The 20,782-nt window shown below is 45.6% G+C and overlaps 3 protein-coding genes and 1 long non-coding RNA gene across 12 annotated transcripts in view; 3 read left to right on the top strand and 1 right to left on the bottom strand.

Moving 5' to 3' along the window:
• The window catches only part of LOC140901777 (uncharacterized), a 13,710-nt gene extending 7,447 nt beyond the window's left edge, over positions 1-6,263 (top strand). Inside the window, exon 4 of the long non-coding RNA XR_012155974.2 lies at positions 6-6,263. This is a non-coding gene — a long non-coding RNA (uncharacterized LOC140901777). The remainder of the gene's footprint in view (positions 1-5) is intronic.
• LOC140901774 (uncharacterized) overlaps positions 1-12,179 on the top strand; it is a 33,903-nt gene extending 21,724 nt beyond the window's left edge. Inside the window, exon 4 of the mRNA XM_073321258.2 lies at positions 7,830-12,179. Within this exon, the coding sequence (XP_073177359.1) occupies positions 7,830-8,915 (1,086 nt within the window). The 3' untranslated portion in view covers positions 8,916-12,179. The remainder of the gene's footprint in view (positions 1-7,829) is intronic.
• LOC140901765 (uncharacterized) overlaps positions 1-20,702 on the bottom strand; it is a 24,297-nt gene extending 3,595 nt beyond the window's left edge. Inside the window, exons 1-2 of one of the 4 annotated variants that reach the window (XM_073321243.1) lie at positions 20,273-20,702; positions 2,028-2,243 (exon numbers count right to left, since the gene is read on the bottom strand). In XM_073321243.1, the coding sequence (XP_073177344.1) occupies positions 2,028-2,190 (163 nt within the window). In that variant the 5' untranslated portion in view covers positions 2,191-2,243; positions 20,273-20,702. Of the gene's footprint in view, positions 1-2,027; positions 2,244-2,330; positions 4,436-16,436; positions 17,885-20,272 lie in introns of those variants that run through there. The other 3 variants (XM_073321222.1, XM_073321232.1, XM_073321216.1) reach the window with 3 other exon arrangements.
• DDX11 (DEAD/H-box helicase 11) overlaps positions 20,438-20,782 on the top strand; it is a 38,190-nt gene continuing 37,845 nt past the window's right edge. For 3 of the 6 annotated variants that reach the window (XM_073321088.2, XM_073321097.2, XM_073321078.2), the window contains exon 1: positions 20,454-20,782. In XM_073321088.2, the coding sequence (XP_073177189.2) occupies positions 20,633-20,782 (150 nt within the window). In that variant the 5' untranslated portion in view covers positions 20,454-20,632. The other 3 variants (XM_078849924.1, XM_073321116.2, XM_073321106.2) reach the window with 3 other exon arrangements.

Raw genomic sequence — 20,782 nt, 5'->3', positions numbered from 1 at the left:
TGCAGATATCTGTGGACTTGCAGGGCTTTACCGAGAACCACAGCAGTGAAAGCAGCAGGATGTCGGGCCACTGCTTGCAGGAGCCAGCACCTTCCATTAACTGCTCCTCCGGTGTGGCTGTACCACCCTCAGCCCCACCCATTGGGGCGGGCACCAGGCTCACCCGCAGCTGTTTCTGGTCGTGCTAGTGTGTGCAAGTGGCTCACATGCTCCCAGACAGGAGTCTCTTCCATGCAGAGGTGTGCATCTCCTGTCCAGGAGCATGTTTCTGTTCAGCAATATCAGTTTGATCATATTACCAAGTGCTACTTTAAAAAGTGATTTAAAATGTGTGACTTTTACCCTGTATTGTGTATCTGCAGGATATGTTGTTTAAATTGCAGGATTTTTTCTGTAAAATCAGTTTTTTCTCATTGCAATCCAATTTTGAACATTTTTATGCATTTATAGTAAGGCTACTTAATTGTTAATGTATCAGACAATTATGATTTAAAAACATAAAGATGGAATTAATTTTTTTTAAAATGGAAAAAATCAGAAAATAATAAATCCAAAAATCCACAATAATAAAACGGATCGTAGGGCCCTATGTTGGCCCTTTTACTGTTTGTGATTTGGCGTATGCATTTAGTTTGATCCTCTATGGTGTTTTTAAATAGTTTCCATGCAGCTTGCAGGCGTTTCACTCTTGTGACTGTTCCTTTTAATTACCATTGAACTAACTCCTCATTTTTGTGTAGTCCCCCCCCTTTTTGAAGTTAAATGCTACTTCTGGTGGGTTTCTTCGGAATGTTTTCCTCCTGCACGGATATTAATTTAGTACATTATGGTCGCTATGACTTAGTGGCTTGGCTATATTGACCTCTTGGACCAAATCCTGTGCTCCACTTGGGGCTAAATCAAGAATTGCCTCTCCCCTTGTGGGTTCCAAGACTAGCTGCTCCAAGAAGCAGTCATTTGGTGTCTAGAAATTTTATCTCTGCATCCTGTCCTCAGATGACATGTACTCAGCCAATGTGGGGATAGTTGAGAGCTCCCATTATTATTGAGTTTTCTGGTTTTAGTAACCTCTCTAATCTCCGTGAGCATTTTGCAGTCGCTGTCACCATCCTGGTCAGGTAATATATTCCTGCTGCTATACTCTTCTTATTCAAACATAGAATCTCTATGGATAAAAATTCCATGTACTATTTGATTTATTGAATATTTTTACTATATTTGACTCTGTGCTTGCTTTCCTATATAGTGTCGCTCTCCCACCAGCATGATCTACTCTTTCCACTTTTTCCACATCCTTTAGTTGTGTCCCTTCATGTGATGTAATTGAATGGGACTATTTCTCTTCAGTTCCTATCTCATAGACTTTAAGGTCAAATGGAACCATCATGATCATCTAGTCTGATCTCCTGCACGGTGCACAGAACCTCACCCCACCCCCTCCTGTAATAGAGCCATAACCTCTGGTTGAATTACTGAGATCCTCAAAACATGACTTCACGTTACAGAGAACCCACCATTTACACTAGTATAAACCTGCAATCATGCTGCAGAGGAAGGTGAAAAACCCTCAGGCTCTCTGCCAATCTGACGTGGGGGAAAATTCCTTCCCAACCCCAAATATGGTGGTCAGTTAGACCCTGAGCATGTGGCCAAGACCTGTCAGGCAGATACCTGGGAAATAATTCTCTGTAGTAATGTAGAGTAACTATATTCTAGTTATATTAGAGAACGCAAGACACATTCTTCAAACTTGCCTTCTCTAATATAAATACATAGTAACATGTAGATAATAACCCTCAAAACCTCTACCAAAACAAAACCCTCCACTGCATATACGTATCCCCCTGGGAAGAGAAGGAAAGATGAAGGGAAAATGACTAAACCCCATCAGCAGATGGCTTCCTCCGCATCCCTGTTATAAACCCAAACACCTAAGGACTCCTTCCCATCTGTCATTTGATCATTCCTAGTGCCAGATGGTCTGAGACCCCAGTCCTTCTGCTTTTGGATGCTGTGGTCAGCCTTACCTTGAGGGATGACTCCATGGTTTTCGTATTGGTCCAATCTCTGGATCAAAGAATTCTGGCAGCCATACAAGGCACGAATGAGGCAGATGGCACTGGTTCGGTAAGGGGCACGAAGAGGTTTGAAGAACTGATCATACTCCTGCTCTGAGAGTGGTGTTCCCATTAGCAATGAGCCCTCATCCTGAAGGTGGACAGCAGAACACCAGCTTGAGAGTACTGCAAAAGAGGAGCAGGAAGGAAGTGAAATGCTGCAGATGACAGACATTGGGGAAAGAATTGCAGGGATGTAGATGTGGGTATAACCTTTCTCTTGGGGATGCGGTCCAGAATTGTGGAAGTGACAATTTCTTGAAAACATGGTGCAGAACTGTAGGATGACCTGACCCTTTGGGAGGAAACCCACCTCCTGGGGATTGGGTCCATAGCTGTGCGAGTGACCCCTTCTCTTGTGAAGGGGGTCCTGAATTATGGGGGAGACCTCTTCTCACCTTTCCTGGGAATGATGGCCAGAATGATGGTTGTGACTCCCTGTTCTGGGACTGGGGCCTTGAATTGTGCTGTTAACTCTCTCCTTCACCTCCCCCTCTTTTTTCCCTGGGAAGGGAATTGTGGGATATTGTTTGCTTTCAAGAATTTGTTCTATAAATCCCCATTCTTGGCAAATGGATCCAGAATCTTCTAGAAAGCAGTGGTGGATGGATTTGTGTGCATGCTCTCTCGGGGATTCATACATTCAATGAACCTGTATATAACACTAAAAAACTTGGAGATATGCACACACACAGACTGCTTTTAAAGAACATTATTAAGGTTCTCCTAGTCTCCTCATCTGGGCTCGCTGTCGAATCCCTGTCTCCCCAGCTAGCATCTCCTACGCCTCTCCCATGCCCTGCACCTAGTCCCAGGCAGTCCAATCTACCCCTCTCCGTGGTTCTTCTGAACTCCGTGTTCCCCATCTCCTCCGAGCCAACTAGCTCCTGGTCCTCCCCTTGTTTCCCTGTACTGCTTCCAGTCCCTGTCTCCTTGCCCCATTAGTCCCAGCCTCCTCCCAGTCCTGGTCTCTTTGCTCGAGCAATCCCGTTTATCTTCTTGCTGCCTCCAGACTGTCTCACTAGACTCTTTGTCCCAGACTACTCCTTTCCCTTTCCTGTGGTCTGACCTTTGTCCACTCGGCATTCTAATGAGACGACTTCATCTTCTGCACGGCCTGGACACCAGCAGGCGTGTGTCATTGACAACACAGGAGAGACAGGCTCCTTACACTCAGTTCCAGTGCTCCGCCTCACTCTAGCCTGCACCATAGCTGGGAGCAGCCATTCCAAGGAACATTTGGCTTTACCCTTGTTGACCTGGGCTGGAGGGAGCATATTCAGTCCCCCTGTGGTGATGGCACATGTGCAGCCAGCTCATGCGTAGGAGCTGGGAGGGGATGACGCGTGCTCAGTGGGGATAGTGCGTATGGCATGTGGTTAGCACTAAGAGCTGTGAGAGGCTTGAGCGTGTTCTGTGAAGACACAAATCTTTGGAGATTTTAGTTGCTGAAATCCAGGAAGTCTCTGCCAAGCCTGTGTGAACAGATTTTTTCAGGGGTTTTTACCTTGGCCATATTTGAGTGGGTTATCACACAGTAGCGCTGGAACATTTTTAATAGTGGGGGTCCTGAAAGCCAGCCCCCTTGCCCCGTCCACTGGACCCCCAAGCTGAGGTCGTCAGCCAGGACCCCAGGGGTGCTGCAGCACCCCCAGTTCCCGTGCCTATGTTTTCACAGGGATGGCAAAGGTACATCCCTGACACAAAGGTTAGCACCCTGCCAATTTCAAGACTGCGCTCCAAAGCACAGGAGCACTAGAGCTTTCCAATGAAAAGGTTACCAGAACATGTGTTGTTCCCTTACGTCTGTTCTCAGAAATGGCTGAACCACTTTGGCGGAAATAAATAAATAAATAAGTTCAGGCTGAGGCAGGCACCCAGTATGGAACATTTCGGCTGAAACCATTAAAGTCTGGCAAAGTTATAAGTAACTGGAAGCAGGGTCTTGTAATGGGAAGCGTCAGGCCCTGCCTGTAATCTGTAGTTCAGCCACCTGCAGTTCTTTTTCTTCTGTTGTAGGATACTGTTCTGACTGATTGCTGTGGCTAAATCTTTTCAACTCTCTGGTCTGCTTCCAGGCTACTGCGTAGAGTTCAATTCTTTTATATAGGAGAACTGGTAACGTTTTTCTGTCTGACCCTGGTCCTTTCAGTGTTGGTTAATGTGGCAGACTGGGGAAAAAAAGCCAGGTGTCGGGTGTTTCTCTAGTTGTGGCTATAAGGCAGGGATCTCAAACTCAAATCACCACAAGGGCCATATGAGGACTAGTACATTGGCCCGAGGACTGCATCACTGACACCCTTCCCCCCGCTGCCCCCGGCCCCGCCCCCACCCCTTCCATAAGGCCCCACCCCTTCTCTGCCCCCATTCCAACCCCTTCCCCAAATCCCCACCTCTTCTCCGCCTTCTCCCCTGAGCGTGCGGGTCCCTGCTCCTCCCCCTTCCCTCCTGGAAAGCACTAAGCGCCACTGGCCGCAGGAAGCACCTGGAGGTAGGCAGAGGATCAGGGACACGGCGTGCTGCGGGGGAGGGGAGCTTGGTGGCTGCAGGAAATAACTCCGGGGGGGTGCGGGGAGCTTGGCGGGCTGCAGCAAATAACTCCGTGGGCCGCGTGTTTGAGACCCCTGCTGTAAGGTGTGTGTTCAAAGTCAACAAATTGGCAGGTTAAAGCATTTGGAAGAAAAGGACTCCAGGAGGCAATGCTCTGTGCAGCCAAGATTTAGATATGGATAATTACAGTCACTGATATGTAAACCCGTCCCCTCCTTCCTAGTTCTGAGGTGCTGAGGTTCCTGATTTGCAATGAGCGAGGCTGGGGAACAGGGGACTCTCCTGTCCCCTATCACAAGTCAGTGTCAGGGATGATGAGAAGTTTCCCTACTCACCAGAAACAATCAGGAAGGCCCATGCTGCTATCTGACACCTCATCTTTCTTGGATTGTATGTGGGTGGGGATGGGAGGAAGTTTGAAGGTTGAACTATGGGAGGTGTTAAAGACCATGGAGGGAGTTCTGGGTTCCTTGCCTATCCCTCACTTTGTTCCTTTTCCTGTTGCTGCTTTTACCTGAGGTGGGTCAGGAGGAGAAGGCGGGGAACTTTATGAGCAGGGTTATTGCTGCAGACCAGTTCCCAATAGCAACTTGATGACATCACAAACTCGGTGACATCACAAACTCTGTCTCCTCTCCCTTTTGCCAATGCACCATTTTACCTTTTCTCTCCTTTATTTCCTCCCTCTCTACATCTCTTTATCTTTCTTTTATGACTGCTGGGGCTATATTATTGTAGAGCCTTCCATGAATCCAGGGGCTGTGCACTGGCTTGTTTGGCTTAAGGAGTGCTGAGTTGCCCATACTGGCTTGTTGTTCGATTTATTATAAGCACCTGCATGCACTATTTAGTTATTGTACTTTCACTAATCTTTTTCTGGCCAAATTCATATTTAATTATTCAGTTATTTAATTAAAGTGGAAAAACTTCAGTAGAAGAGATTGAAAGAGACACACATTAGACTATCCGGGAAAGGGTGGTTAGGGCACTCATCTGACAGACACCTGTTCAAATCCCTTCTCATCAGGCGGAGGGAGGACTTGAACTGATGGTTTCCCACATCATGGGTGAGTGCGCTGATCACTGGGCTAAAGGTTATAATGCGGGGGGGGTGTGCAGATGCTTTGTGTGATGTTAGGCAACCTGAGCATGCTTACTGGATCAGGCTTCCACAGATGACTTAGGCAGATGAATGCTTATTTTCCCTGGATAATGGATCATTCTGGGACTCAGGTGGAAGATGGGCATCCGGATGCCTAGTGTAGGGCAACAGTGCAGGTGCTCTCCTACTTGCCTATCAAGTGCAACTGAAGTGCCGAGCAAGTTTAGGTGCCTATAGGGTTGGACAGCAGCCAAGTGGGAGTTTTGCAGATCACAGTGGCATCTGAAAATGGGACTTAAGTACCTTTGTGGATCCCATCCCAATGCACAATTTTGGAATTCGTCCACCCATGCAGAAAGAATCAGTCTAGAAAATTAAATTACATTCCATGCATTTTTGTAATGTTAATACTCCAGAATGTTGGAAAGAGGAAATAACCAAATTGTGTGGTGTTTTTCACTCCACCAGTGTTTTCTTTTTCTTATGTCTTTCTTATGCAGCCTTGGGATCCATTCCTTGCTTCAGAACTGTGCACGAGAATCTCAACTTTCATTTTAAATGTTCCTATTCCTGGTGGTCATAAAGAAAACCTTGAAAATTAATATAGTCAATTCAGCATTGTCTTCCTAAGTCTGCAGACAGCATGAAACAATAGCTGAGGGGTTTGAACTGCCTCACTCATCTCAAATTGTTAACACTGACAATTTGAATGACAAATGTGAAAAATGTTAACTATTCCATTGCTACTTGTTTAAGCAGAAACAACCAGTTAATGCATTTGTTCCACATTCCAAAGTTTCTTCCCAGGTGAGGAACATTAAATCAATGTAAATGATAAAGGGGCTATTGTACTAATTGTATTATACATTTTCATAATTAATTCATAAAATAACTGGTGGCTTTTTACATGAAGCTGCTACAGAATTTCCAATCTGCTGTGCCAGTGTTGCAGGCAAAATTTAGGTCCAGCTTGTTACAGAATGCATGGGGCTTGGATTATTTTAATTTGGAAAGAAGGTCTAGCCCCTGAAGTGAGGGAAGAGGGATGGTCTACACAGAGGAAAAAAGCCCATTAGAACCCTTTGGTTCTCTACCAGATAAGCAGAAGAGGACTGAAAGAGGAGGAACACTTGATGACTTACAGGGAATGAAGCTAGTGGGGAGAGGAGTGGTTACAGTGGGAATTTCTGAAGGGGGAACCAAGGTTACCACGTTCCTCCCCTGCCCCCTTGCAAAATCTGTCAAGAGCAGGATTTTCTGAGGAAAGGCAAGTGATAGACGTACTCAAGGGGTCGAAGTCCATACTGTAGGCTAGGGACATGTGATCCATGTCATTGCCCAGAGCCACACACAAACCCTTAAACATGGCCTCATGAGTGTGTTGAACCTGTGCTCAGCTAGGATATGGAGTAAAACAACATACGTTGTGCTCTGGGCTGTGCTCCTACCTGCCCACTTTGTAGTGTGGAGGAACCTAAAGCATGTGTTGCTGAGCAAGTGTTTCAATAGAATACCCTTCAAAAATACACTGCACACCCATTCTCTTGCCAGTTTCACCTCACTCCCTTTGTGTTTCTCATTCCACTTCCTGCACATGTACTGGGGGACTTGGGCTTTGGGATTAAAATGTTAGGAAGTGTGGTTTATTTGTGGGGGTTTTCTTTTTCTTTTTGTTTTTTTTAGGCTTCCTCTCTCTCACAAGCACAGGGAATTATTCATGTCTCATTTCTCTTTCTATTCCAGCAAGTGCCAGAGTAGTGAGTAAACTTAAGAAGGGCATTCGTCTTCAGGAAGGTCCTGGGAAAATGAAAACACGTAGCGCATTGTCAAGAAGATTTAGAGGGAATATTTCCCAGACTCCTGACCAAACAGAAGCTTGTGAGAGTCCGGAGGAGTCAGAAAATGAAATCAGAAAATCTCCTGGGAAGAGACAGAGAAAATCCCCTTCCCAAGAAGTAAGTGTCAGGCAACCTGAAGATGATGATCACACTGAAGATAAACCAAACACATCCGACCGTGAGAATGACTCTGTTTTGAGCCCAGGCCTTGTTGAGCAAGAGACAGTGCACGTGGAAGAGAAACCCTATCAGTGTTCTGAATGTGGGAAAAGCTTCAGTCGAAACTCCTATCTTACTCAGCATCAGAGAATCCATGTGGCAGAGAAACCCTTTGGTTGTGGTGAATGTTTGAAAAGCTTCATTCGGAATTCAGACCTGGTTAAACACCAGCGAATCCACACAGGAGAGAAGCCTTATCAATGCAATGAGTGTGAGAAAACCTTCAGTCAGCGGTCAAATGTTATCAGACACCAGAGAACCCACACAGGTGAAAAACACTATAAATGTACAGAATGCGGGAAGAGCTTCAGTCAGAATTCGCACCTCATTGTACACCAAAGAAGCCACAAGGGCGAGAAGCCCTACCGTTGTACTAGATGTGAGAAAAGCTTCAGTGATTGCTCATCGCTTATTATACACAGAAGAATCCACACGGGGGAGAAACCCCGTCAATGTAAAGAATGTGGGAAAAGGTTCCGTGACAGCTCCGCCATAATCCGACACCAGCGAATCCACACGGGAGAGAAACCATACAAATGTGGTGATTGTGGAAAGAGCTTCCGACAGAGCTCATCACTTATTACCCACAGAAGAACGCACACAGGAGAAAAGCCCTACAAATGCTCAGTGTGTGATAAAAGCTTCAGTCAGAGCTCGGCACTTGCGACTCATCACCGAATCCATACAGGAGAAAATCCCTATCGATGTTCTGAATGTGGGAAAACCCGGAGTGATCGTGCCGCACTTATTTCACATCAGAGTGTCCACACACAAGGAAAACCTTACAAGTGTGCTGAATGTGGAGAAAGCTTTAGACGGAGCTCCGCACTTAATGTGCATCTGAGAATCCACAGAGGAGAGAGACCATATACATGTGATGAATGTGGGAGAACCTTCAGACAAAGCTCAGCCCTTGATGCGCATTCGCGAATCCACACAGGAGCAAAACCCTATAAATGTAGTGAATGTGGAAAAAACTTCAGACAGAGCTCAGCACTTAAAGTGCATTTGAGAGTCCACACAGGAAAGAAACCCTATAAATGTATTGCGTGTAGGAAAAGTCTCAGTTTGCGTTCACATCTAGTATAGCAGGGGTGTCCAAACCATGGCTCGTGAACTGCATGCGGCTCTTTTACAATTAAATTGCAGCTCGCAGATCCCCCTCCCCGCATTCTCCATCGACCAGACTGGGGGGGAGCTTGATACCTCTGCCTTTCAGCGGGATGGTGGGGTAGGGCCTTCTGCCCAGAGGGGAGGGGGTCTCAGGGCTTCAGCCCTGTGGGGCATGCCTGCTGGGTTTAGGGCTTTAGCAGAAGTGGGGTTGAAGCCCCAAGACCCTGTAAGGTGCCTCCCATGGGGCTGAAGCCCAGAGCCCCAGCAGCTCTCAAACTTCTGAAGATTGTCAAATGTGGCTCAGAGGGTCAAAGTAAGTTTGGCCACCCCTGTAGTATAGGATTAGAGTGGCAATATGGAACAGAAAGCAGTAGCAGACATTGGTTATTTGGGGTATATAAAAAGGAGTGAGGCCCAGATTCAGAAAGGAGTCTAAGTTTCAGTTTTCGGCACTGCTGCAAACCACGCACGCCACCGCCCCCCCCCCCCCCCCCCCAGTAAGCTGCTGCTTAACTCTACAGGCACCTAATTCATTTGGCACCTAAATTTTCAATGTAACCATCTCCTAGTCACATAAGTGTCGGCCTCTGGGTATGCACCCTGCCACCTCACTGGAAGCATTTGGACACCTAAACACCAGCGTGATGCTTGGAGCAGGGGAAATTGGGTGATCCTCCTACCTTGCCTGCAGAGCCCATGCCAGTAGGCATATTCTGAGCAGACCTAGCAGATTCGGGCTACATTCAAAATCCTGATGGAGTAGGAGAAGCCTCCTCCCCTATAACTTTTAGCCTAGTGGTTAAAACACTTACCCAGGAACAAGTGGAACAGCTTCAACATGAGAGATTGAGGACACCCCACATCAGAGTTAGGGATGTAAAATATTAAACTGTTAACTGGTAAGCACTAGTCTTACCGGTTAACCCACCCTAACCGTTACCCCCAGCTGCAGCCCCGGGCCAGCCAGAGAGGCCCCAGCCCGGCCGGAGCGGCCCCTCTGCCTATAATTGGTTAACCGATTAAATGATATTTCAATCATTTTAACGGTTAACTTTTTAAACAATATTTACACCCCTAATCAGAATATCCCATAGCCCAGTGGTTTGGGCCTTTTCCTCAGAGATAGGAGATCTCTGTTCAAATACCTTCTTCCCTTCAAGCAGAGGAGGGGAATTGAACTGGGCATGAGTGTGGAGAAACAAGAGTGGAAGAGAGCTGGCTGTTGGACTGATCATTCTGATATCAAAGAGAGGTGGTTGATGCTAGAAAATGGGGGTATTCTGGAATGAATGAGTGAATTGTGGGGAGCTGAGTGCTAGTGGAGTGGGTTGTTTTATAGATTGTGTGGAGGAGGTGTAATGTGGATGTGAGGGATGGGGTGCTGGGTGCTGGATAATTTGGGGATAGGGAGTGGGGATTTGTGGTAGAATAGAAAGGGAGATTTTTTTAGATTTTTATCTTATTTTATTTACATACAAGAAGGTTAAAATAATTTCCAGATTGGTTCTCAGCCACACCTTCAGTTTACTACAAATTGTAAGCAGTCCTGGGGATGTCATCTCTTCTTGAACTGTGGATGGCAAAGTAATCTGTTTTTGGTGACTCTCACTGAACATAAATCAGTAATGTCACCAGATTTTAGACACGGGATTTGGGTTATTCCCTTTCTTTGATCTTAAAGATGGGAGCTCTGTCTGTTGTTCTTCCTCTTTCCAAGAGATTTATGGTAGGACTTCAGAGTTCTGAACTGACCAGTTAACACATCTCATTTGGAACCAGAAGTACACAATCAGGCAGCAGTGGGTGCGGGAAGCAAGTACTGTACTGTGTTAAACGTAAACTACTAAAAAAAGGGAAAGCAGCATTTTTCTTCTGCATAGTAAAGCTTCAAAGATGTATTAAGTCAATGTTCAGTTGTAAACTTTTGAAAGAACAACCATAATGTTTTGTTCAGAATTACAAACAAACTCCATTCCCAAGGTGTTCGTAACTGTGAGGTTCTACTGTATTCAGTTTAAAGGACTCTTACCTCCATAAGCAAAAATCAGGAGACACACTGAAATCAAAGTGAAGTGGCTGCTCTCAAAGAGGATGGATACATAAACACTTTCACAGTGAGTGCTATCCATCTTTTCCTCCCTGGCAGCATCTCTAGAATATGTCTCTTCTCATTGAAACACCTTTAGCATGTAGAGCGGGAGACTAACAAAACCTAGACAATAATGTAACCTTCTAATTTAAACAAAACAAAAGAAGCTTTTGGATGTCCTAGCTATACCCATTTCACATTTTGGGTTCCCATGGAAGCCAGAGACTGTTTCCAGTTTTCTAGTCCTTTTGGTAATGCAATACTTTTGTTCCTTCTTTAACTAGTTACTGCTAGTAAAATGCTTTTAACATATAAAGCACTACATAATTGCTCACAATGGTAATTACTTTTATTACTATGTTAATGTTTCCATATTACATAAAACCTCTCTCCATATTGTATATTACTATTATTGTTTCACTTGTTACTGTCAACAGTATTTCCATATTATATAAAACCTCTTTTCTCCCTATTGTCCCATCTTTTGTTCTTGAATGTATTTCAGGTGGGGCAAAATCCTGGCCTCATTGAGGTCAGTGGCAAAATTCACATTAACTTCAGAGGGTCAGGAATTCATCCCTGGAGTACTTCATAAAATATTATATAAAGAAGAGATACAATAGTCCTATATGAGGAGGTTTTATTTCTGTGGAATGGGAGATTCAGTTTTTTGGAGAGGTATAGGATGTGCTGAATTCTGCCTCATGTAATTTTATACATGAATGATATGTCACCATATCTGAACAAAGGCAACACAAACAGAAAATGTTTAAAGCAAGGCAATGAAGAATCAGAGGAGCTTTCCATATGAGAAGAGATTTAAAGGGCTAGGACTGTTAAGTTTGAGAAGAGTGAGAGAGAATACAATAGAATTTCATAAAATGTGAAGGCTCCCATTTATTTGTCCCTTAATAGATTCATAGATTCATAGATATTTAGGTCAGAAGGGACCATTATGATCATCTAGTCTGACCTCCTGCACAATGCAGGCCACAGAATTTCACCCACCACTCCTAAAAAAGACCTCACACCTATATCTGTGCTATTGAAGTCCTCAAATTGTAGTTTGAAGACCTCAAGGAGCAGAGAATCCTCCAGCAAGTGACCCGTGCCCCATGCTACAGAGGAAGGCGAAAAACCTCCAGGGCCTTCCAATCTGCCCTGGAGGAAAATTCCTTCCCGACCCCAAATATGGCGATCAGCTAAACCCTGAGCATATGGGCAAGATTCATCAGCCAGATACTACAGAAAATTCTTTCCCGGGTAACTTGGATCTTACCCCATCTAAAAACCCATCACAGGCCATTGGGCCTATTTACCATGAATATTTAATTACCAAAACCATGTTATCCCATCATACCATCTCCTCCATAAACTTATCGAGTTTAATCTTAAAGCAAGATAGATCTTTTGCCCCCACTACTTCCCTCGGAAGGCTATTCCAAAACTTCACTCCTCTGATGGTTAGAAACCTTCGTCTAATTTCTAATCTAAATTTCCTAGTGGCCAGTTTATATCCATTTGTTCTTGTGTCCACATTGGTACTGAGTTTAAATAATTCCTCTCCCTCTCTGGTATTTATCCCTCTGATATATTTATAGAGAGCAATCATATCTCCCCTCAACCTTCTTTTAGTTAGGCTAAACAAGCCAAGCTCCTTGAGTCTCCTTTCATAAGACAAGTTTTCCATTCCTCGGATCATCCTAGTAGCCCTTCTCTGTACCTGTTCCAGTTTGAATTCATCCTTCTTAAACATGGGAGACCAGAACTGTACACAGTATTCCAGGTGAGGTCTCACCAGTGCCTTATATAACGGTACTAAAACCTCCTTATCCCTACTGGAAATACCTCTCCTGATGCATCCCAAGACGACATTAGCTTTTTTCACAGCCATATCACATTGGCAGTTCATAGTCATCCTATGATCAACCAATACTCCAAGGTCCTTTTCCTCCTCTGTTACTTCTAGTTGATGCGTCCCTAGCTTATAACTAAAAGTCTTGTTATTAATCCCTAAATGCATGACCTTACACTTCTCACTATTAAATTTCATCCTATTCCTATTACTCCAGTTTACAAGGTCATCCAGATCCTCCTGTAGGGTATCCCTGTCCTCTAAATTAGCAATACCTCCCAGCTTTGTATCATCTGCAAACTTTATTAGCACACTCCCACTTTTTGTGCCCAGGTCAGTAATAAAAAGATTAAATAAGATTGGTCCCAAAACTGATCCTTGAGGAACTCCACTGGTAACCTCCCTCCAACTTGACAGTTCACCTTTCAGTAGGACCCGTTGTAGTCTCCCCTTTAACCAATTCCCTATCCACCTTTCAATTTTCCTATTGATGCCCATCTTATCCAATTTAACTAATAATTCCCCATGTGGCACAGTATCAAACGCCTTACTAAAATCTAAGTAAATTAGATCCACTGCGTTTCCTTTATCTAAAAAATCTGTTACTCTCTCAAAGAAGGAGATCAGGTTGGTTTGGCACGATCTACCTTTTGTAAAACCATGTTGTATTTTGTCCCATTTACCATTGACTTCAATGTCCTTAACTACCTTCTCCTTCAAAATTTTTTCCAAGACCTTGCATACTACAGATGTCAAACTAACAGGCCTATAATTACTTGGATCACTTTTTTTCCCTTTCTTAAAAATAGGAACTATGTTAGCAATTCTCCAACCATACGGTACAACCCCTGAGTTTACAGATTCATTAAAAATTCTTGCTAATGGGCTTGCAATTTCTTGTGCCAATTCTTTTAATATTCTTGGATGAAGATTATCTGGGCCCCCCGATTTAGTCCCATTAAGCTGTTTGAGTTTCGCTTCTACCTCAGATATGGTGATGTCTACCTCCATATCCTCATTCCCATTTATCATGCTACCATTATCCCTAAGATCCTCTTTAGTCTTATTAAAGACTGAGGCAAAGTATTTGTTTAGATATTGGGCCATGCCTAGATTATCCTTGACCTCCACTCCATCCTCAGTTTTTAGCGGTCCCACTTCTTCTTTCTTTGTTTTCTTCCTATTTATATGACTATAGAACCTTTTACTATTGGTTTTAATTCCCTTTGCAAGGTCCAACTCTACTTGACTTTTAGCCTGTCTCACTTTATCCCTACATATTCTGACCTCAATAAGGTAGCTTTCCTTACTGATCCCTCCCTTCTTCCACTCCCTATATGCTTTCTGCTTTTTCTTAATTACCTCTCTAAGATGCTTGCTCATCCAGCTTGGTCTACAACTCCTGCCTATGAATTTTTTCCCCTTTCTTGGGATGCAGGCTTCCGATAGCTTCTGCAGCTTTAATTTAAAATAATCCCAGGCCTCCTCTACCTTTAAACCCATAAATTCTTCAGTCCAATCCACTTCCCTAACTAATTTCCTTAATTTTTGAAAGTCAGCCCTTTTGAAATCAAAAACCCTAGTTGCAGATTTATTTTTGTTAATCCTTCCATTCAATTTGAACTGAATTAGCTCATGATCACTTGAGCCAAGATTATCCCCTACAACCATTTCCTCTATGAGGTCCTCATTACTCACCAAGACCAAATCTAAAATGGCATCCCCTCTAGTCGGTTCAGCAACTACTTGCTGAAGGAATCCATCAGCTATCGCATCTAGGAAAATCTGAGCCCTATTATTATTACTAGCACTCGTCCTCCAGTCTATATCTGGGAAGTTAAAGTCTCCCATGATCACACAGTTTCCATTAGTATTTACTTTATTAAAAACATTAAAAAGGGCTCTATCCATATCCAAATTAGATCCCGGCGGTCTATAGCACACCCCAAGCACTATCCCAGGGGAGGCTCTAATAGTTTTCTTCCCCAATTTAATTGTTGCCCAGACAGACTCAGTCATATCCATTTCATCACTTCTTATTTCTTTACATTCTATCTCATCATTGATATACAGTGCTACTCCACCACCTTTACCTTTATTTCGGTCTTTCCTAAACAGCACATACCCTTCAATACCTGTAGCCCAGTCATGACTACTATTCCACCAGGTCTCTGTTATACCTATAATATCTGGTTTCACTTCCTGCACCAGTAACTCTAGTTCCTCCATTTCGTTACCTAGGCTCCTTGCATTAGTGTACAAACATCTTAATTTTTGCTGTTTGGCCTCACTCACATTCTGTACCCTATTAGGCACGGTTATTTTACTACCAGTATAACCTATTAGACTTGTATCTACACTGCCCTTCCTCCTACCTACAGCTGTATCCACTCTTACTTCATTTTCTTTCCACTCTATGCTAAATTCTGGCGTGGAGATTACCTGGACATCTCCCAACCATCTCCCCCAAATTCCTAGTTTAAAGCTCTCTTAATCAGTTGTGCCAGCCTCCATCCTAGAAGTCTATTTCCTTCCCTACTCAGATGAAGTCCATCCCGAGAGAACTGTCCTCTATCCATGAATGCCTCCCAATGGCCATACATCCCAAAGCCCTCCTTATAGCACCACTGCCTAAGCCATCTATTGATAGTCATAATCTTGTCACACCTTTGTTGCCCTTCTCTAGGAACAGGCAGAATCCCACTAAAGATCACCTGAGCCTCAATTTCCTTAAGCGTCCTCCCCAGCCTAGCATAGTCTCCCTTAATACTTTCCAGCGAGAATCTAGCCGTATCATTTGTTCCCACATGAAGGATAATTAGGGGATTCTTTCCCGCTCCCTTTAGAATCCTTTTCAACCTCAGGTCTACATCCCGTATCTTAGCACCTGGAAGACAGCACACCCTCCTATTTTCTGGATCAGCTCTGGTTACAGGCCTATCTATTCTTCTCAGTAAAGAGTCCCCAATCACATAGACCTGCCTTTTCCTAGTGACGGTGCTATTCTCCAGTCTATCCCCTGTTCCCTCTGGCTGCAAGTTTTTTCCATTCCCATTCTCCCTTGTAATCCTTTTTAACCCATCCTGTATCCTCCTGGGGCTCATATTTGGTGTCATCTCCATTAACTCTTCCCCTTTTCCTATAGGACTAACCGCTTTTCTCTTCTTCCTTGCCCTGTCACCTTCAGTGACTACCTGCTGAGCCCCTTCTTCATTTTCCAACTCTGCAAACCTATTCTGAAGCTCTATTTCTCCTTCACTAGCCCGTCTTTTCCTCTGCCTAGTTCTTTTAGTCACATGCTTCCACTGACCACTTTCCTCACCCAGTCTCCCCTCAGAATTCCCTAGTCCTGCTTCCATCTGCAAGTCTGAGCTTTTCCCTTCAGATACCTCATGTCTTTGCTCCATAATCTGCTCAAACCCCTTCCTAAACTCTACCAGACTTTCCACCTGCATCTCCAAACCTCTGATCTTTTCCTCCATCAGCTCTATCAGACGGCATTTCATGCAGACAAAACTCTTACCAGGTGCCCCCTCCAGGATCATGTACATACCACAGCTTCCACATCCAGTCATCTTCATTGTGTCATCTGCTACATGGGTCACTCCCACTGCCACCTCTGAATCTGTCATAGCCTTCCCACCTAAATCCTGTTAATCTGGGAAACACAAACCACACCAAAACACCACCACCCACAGCAAAACCAAAGGACAATAATACAAGGACAAGGGAACATTCAGTGAAATTAAAAGGTAGCAAATATAAAATGGATACAAGTTTTTTTTTAAGGCAATGTATACTCTGTGGCATTCATGGCTAAAGAATAACCAAAGAATAATAACTAAAGAATAACTGTATGAAAGAGCTTAGTAAATGTAAAAAAAGGAGAGGATGGGGGCGAGGAAGATTTAGGCATTTGTGAATGAAAACAGCATCTGGGAGGATAAAAACCAGCTGGTGTAGGGAAAAAATCTTCCCCATGATATGCTATTGCACAATTAGATGGATAGTATGTTTCAAACCTTCCTTTTGAGCATCTGGCATGAGCCACTGTTGTTACCTGTCAGCATAGTGTTCTTGGGGAACCAGGGCGCAGTACTTAGCCTGTCTGACTCACGAAAGACCTCCCCCCGCAGCCTCTTCTTGAACCAAAGCCGATCAGAAGAAAGACTTACAAAAAACAATGAAAAGGCAGTGGGAGACAAACCTGAACTTCTGGAACAAGGATTAAGGAAACTCCCCTAGCCTCATTTGCATCAAAGATGGGACAGGGAGGCATCTCCATTAGCATACAGGATGGAGAACAGATTCCAAGGCAAGAACCACATGGAACTCTGGGACTACGGAAGCACTGCCTGATGGGGGATTTCTGCTCCAGATGTTAATGAACCCATGCCTGCACACATCCAACTCAGTGGTTATCAGACCAATTCTAGTAATAAATCCTTTCTTGGTATCCAAAATACTGAAGCCCCCTAATTTCATTGTGAGCTCCCTCCAAGGAATACGGCCGATAGCCAGGAATGACCAGTTCCTATTGTCTAGTCTGAACAAAACAACTTTGGTATACTTCCTTGAGCCATCAGTTTACCCATAAACAAATCTAGTGTTCTCCCTTAAACCATTGTTGTTTTCCTAACCCATGCTCAAGTAAGTGTTCTGATGCCTGGATCCAAAATTTGAATCTGTTCCATTGGGACTTCATCTTCTGCTGACTGATCATGCTGGGGGCTCTGCCTGTCTCCTGCACTCCAGACCCTCAGCTACCATTACCATCTGGGACCCCTAATCGATTCAAGTGTCAGGGAATGATGAGAACCCAGCTCTCTCTCTAGGTATAACCTTCTGACCATGACTTGTGTGATCAGTTATTTCTAAACCTGACTTTTATAATCAAATTTAAGTTATATTTAATACTATAATTGTTTTGCTTGTTTGGCTCCCCTGTGGTTATTACCTGGCAATAAATAACTTTCATGGTTAAGCTGGTTGCTTCCCTCCCTCCCCTCCCCTCCCCTGGGTGTTTTTTGGCTTCCTCATTCACTCTGCAGCAACGCTCCTTGTATCTAACTAAAGGTCCCTGCAGCACCCAAAAATCCTGTAGGGTTTACTCAAGTGGGTTACTACCAGAACAACTGTAACGTGAAAGTGGGGATAGGGACGTGCTGAACCTGGTACATATGAGGGTGGCAGCTTGGAAGTGCTGCTCGACCCAGTCTGCTGAGTTCAGGGGCATATGAGGGTGCCAGATTGAAAGCGCTGCTCCCCCCTGCCTGCTCAGGCGCACTCTATTCCAGTACGGTGCTGTGGCATATGAGGGTAAGAGCTTGGAGATGCTGTTCGACCCCGCCTGCTGAATCCAAGGGCCTGTGAGGGTGACAGCTTGGAAATGCTGCTTGACCCCGCCTGCTGAGTCCAGGGACATAGCAGGGGTCAGCTTGGGAGTGCTGATTAACCCGGTCCTCTCAGACACACGCTATTAATGTGTGTGTGTTCATCTGATTCTGGGGCTGGAAGAACCCAGCCCTGGGGAACCTAGCTCCTGCAGGATAGCACCATTGGGAGGGAACTTGCAGCAGGGAGAAATAGAGCTCTATGAGAACACAAGTAGTACATCGATAGAAGTACAGAACTCCATCCCAAGAATAACCCTAATAAATGAGCATACCCCAAAGTAACAGGCAAATCTGGTAACACTGTTGTAGCTGGGCTATCAGACTAAACTGATCCATTAGTCTGTTCTAGTGCTCCTTGCAACTGAGACAGAAATCTGTATACTTTATTAGGTATGTCTACTCAGACCAAGGAAGTGAGCCTCACAGCTTAAGTCAGGCTAACAGGGTTCACACTGGCACTCTAGAAATAGCTCTGTAAACAGCACTTTGAAATTACAGCTTGGTTTCTGAAGCACAGGAAGGGTGGGTAAGCTTCACAGCCTCATCTACACAGCTAGCTTGAGTCTCTTGACTGGGCTGGGAGGCTTACTTCAGGAGGGTTTGGAGACATACTCTTTGGGTATGTCTACACTGTAATGTACACCCAGGCTCAAGCCTAACCCCCTTTGCATCTACACTGCAATTTGTGCTAACCCAGGCTTCAGATCCAATGTCCCAGGACCCTGCAGAGCTGGAGGGTCTGAGCTTGAGTTAAACTGGGACCCAGGATCTGAGCTCTATTGCTCTGCAGTGTAGCTGCAGCCCTGCTTGATTCAGGTCCTGGGAGTCAGCTGGAAGTATCCCACAATTCCATAGGACAACTGCCTTAATTCTCTCTAGCTCAGTGGCTTTTGAACTTCATTGCACCATGACCCCCTTCTGACAACAAATATTACTACATGACCCGAGGCGGGACCGAAGTCTCACCCCCCCTGAGCACCACCAACGGGGGGGGGGGAGTTGGAGCAAAATCAAACCTCAGGGCTTTAGCCCCAGGCAGGGGGCCTCTAATCTGAGCTCCACAGCCCAAGGCCTGAAGCCCTTGGCTCATCTTTGGCCTCAGTCGTGCTCAGGTTTTGGCCGCAGGTCTCAGCAAGTCTAACACCAGTCCTGAACCCCATTAAAACAGGGTCCTGACCCACTTTGGGGTTCTGACCCAGTTTGAGAACCCTGCTGTAGCTCAACAATCTACAATCCACTCTACTTAAGGTGGAAGTCAGCCATGCTTTGCAAACAGCCAACAGTTCTGGTCAGCGTTAACCCATCCTTTTCTAATCACTCATCTGCAAGCACACTATCAGCCGTCCTCCTGGGTTTGCAGTGGGGAGTGAAGCAAAATGTAAGTGCAGGCTGGACAGTAAAGTTGTCCCATAGTACACCATGGTCCTAGGGCTAGAGCAGCCACATTTTGGGAGAGAGGAGTGGTTATTTTGACTCGGGTCTGTCACCGCCCTGGGGATGCCAGAGCCCTAGTTTTGAGCATGGGTTAGAAAAGTCTTAACAAATGGTTAAAGTACAACATAGATGCTCAAGCCCAGGGTTCCCCCTCACAGGTCACCTGACGCAGGTCTCACTAACCCTGATCTTACATTGCAGCGTAGCCTTTGGGGCCAGTGGACATAGATCATCTAGTCCTCCCTCGCCCTCAGCAGCTAATACAGTCTCTGCTGCCTGCTGTTATTGCACAGGGTCTGCCTAACTGCTGTCCTAAATCCTTCCTTGGCCTAAATAGCCACATAACCGAAACTACACAATCAACTACATAATCCATGAGTAATCTGAAAAAAACCCCTTCCTCAGCCAGTATTAAATCCGTTTGTCCCGCTCTCCCCCCTCCCGATCCTGATTCCTGTGGTTTGAGTTCTCATTTCATCGCCTGTTCCCTCTATTCCCCCTCTTTCCTGTTGTTTTTCCCTCTCCCTTTTATTCCCCCCTCCTCCTCCCCAAATCTCACCAGCTCTTCCACAGCCTCTCCCCCCCGCTTCCTCTGCCCGTTCCCCCAGCAAGGGGCCCTGCCCAGGTCGCACTAACGGAGCGATTTAACGCCTGCTGCTCTGGGGGTTAATCTCAGGCTGCAGGCGGTGACCCGGGGCCGCTGCGCGGCGGGACTTAGCCGGAAGGACTCGGGTAGCGGGCGCGCGCCACGGGCCACGAGAGGAGGCGCGCGGCGGCCTGCGCCGAAGACCGGGGAGGGAGGGGGAGGAGCAGGAGCACCGACCCCGGACGGAGCGTGGGGTTTGGTTGAGTCTTCCTGTGCGAGAGGCGTTGGACGTCGACGCTGGAACGAGGCCGACGTGACGTGTGGTGGCGGTAGATGCAGGGGGCGGGGCCGAGGCCGCCCCGCGCCGTTGGCGCTTCGTTCGAAGTGGACCCTTCGGTGGCGGGTCTGGCGCGGGCTCCTGAGGAGCGCGCGGGGTGGATGATGGAGCCCGAGCGTGGGGCGGGGGCTCTGCCGGGCACGGAG

Source organism: Lepidochelys kempii, chromosome 1, assembly GCF_965140285.1.
Source record: "Lepidochelys kempii isolate rLepKem1 chromosome 1, rLepKem1.hap1, whole genome shotgun sequence".
NCBI classification, from domain to species: Eukaryota; Metazoa; Chordata; order Testudines; family Cheloniidae; genus Lepidochelys; species Lepidochelys kempii.
This window is presented reverse-complemented; position numbering and strand designations above follow the sequence as displayed.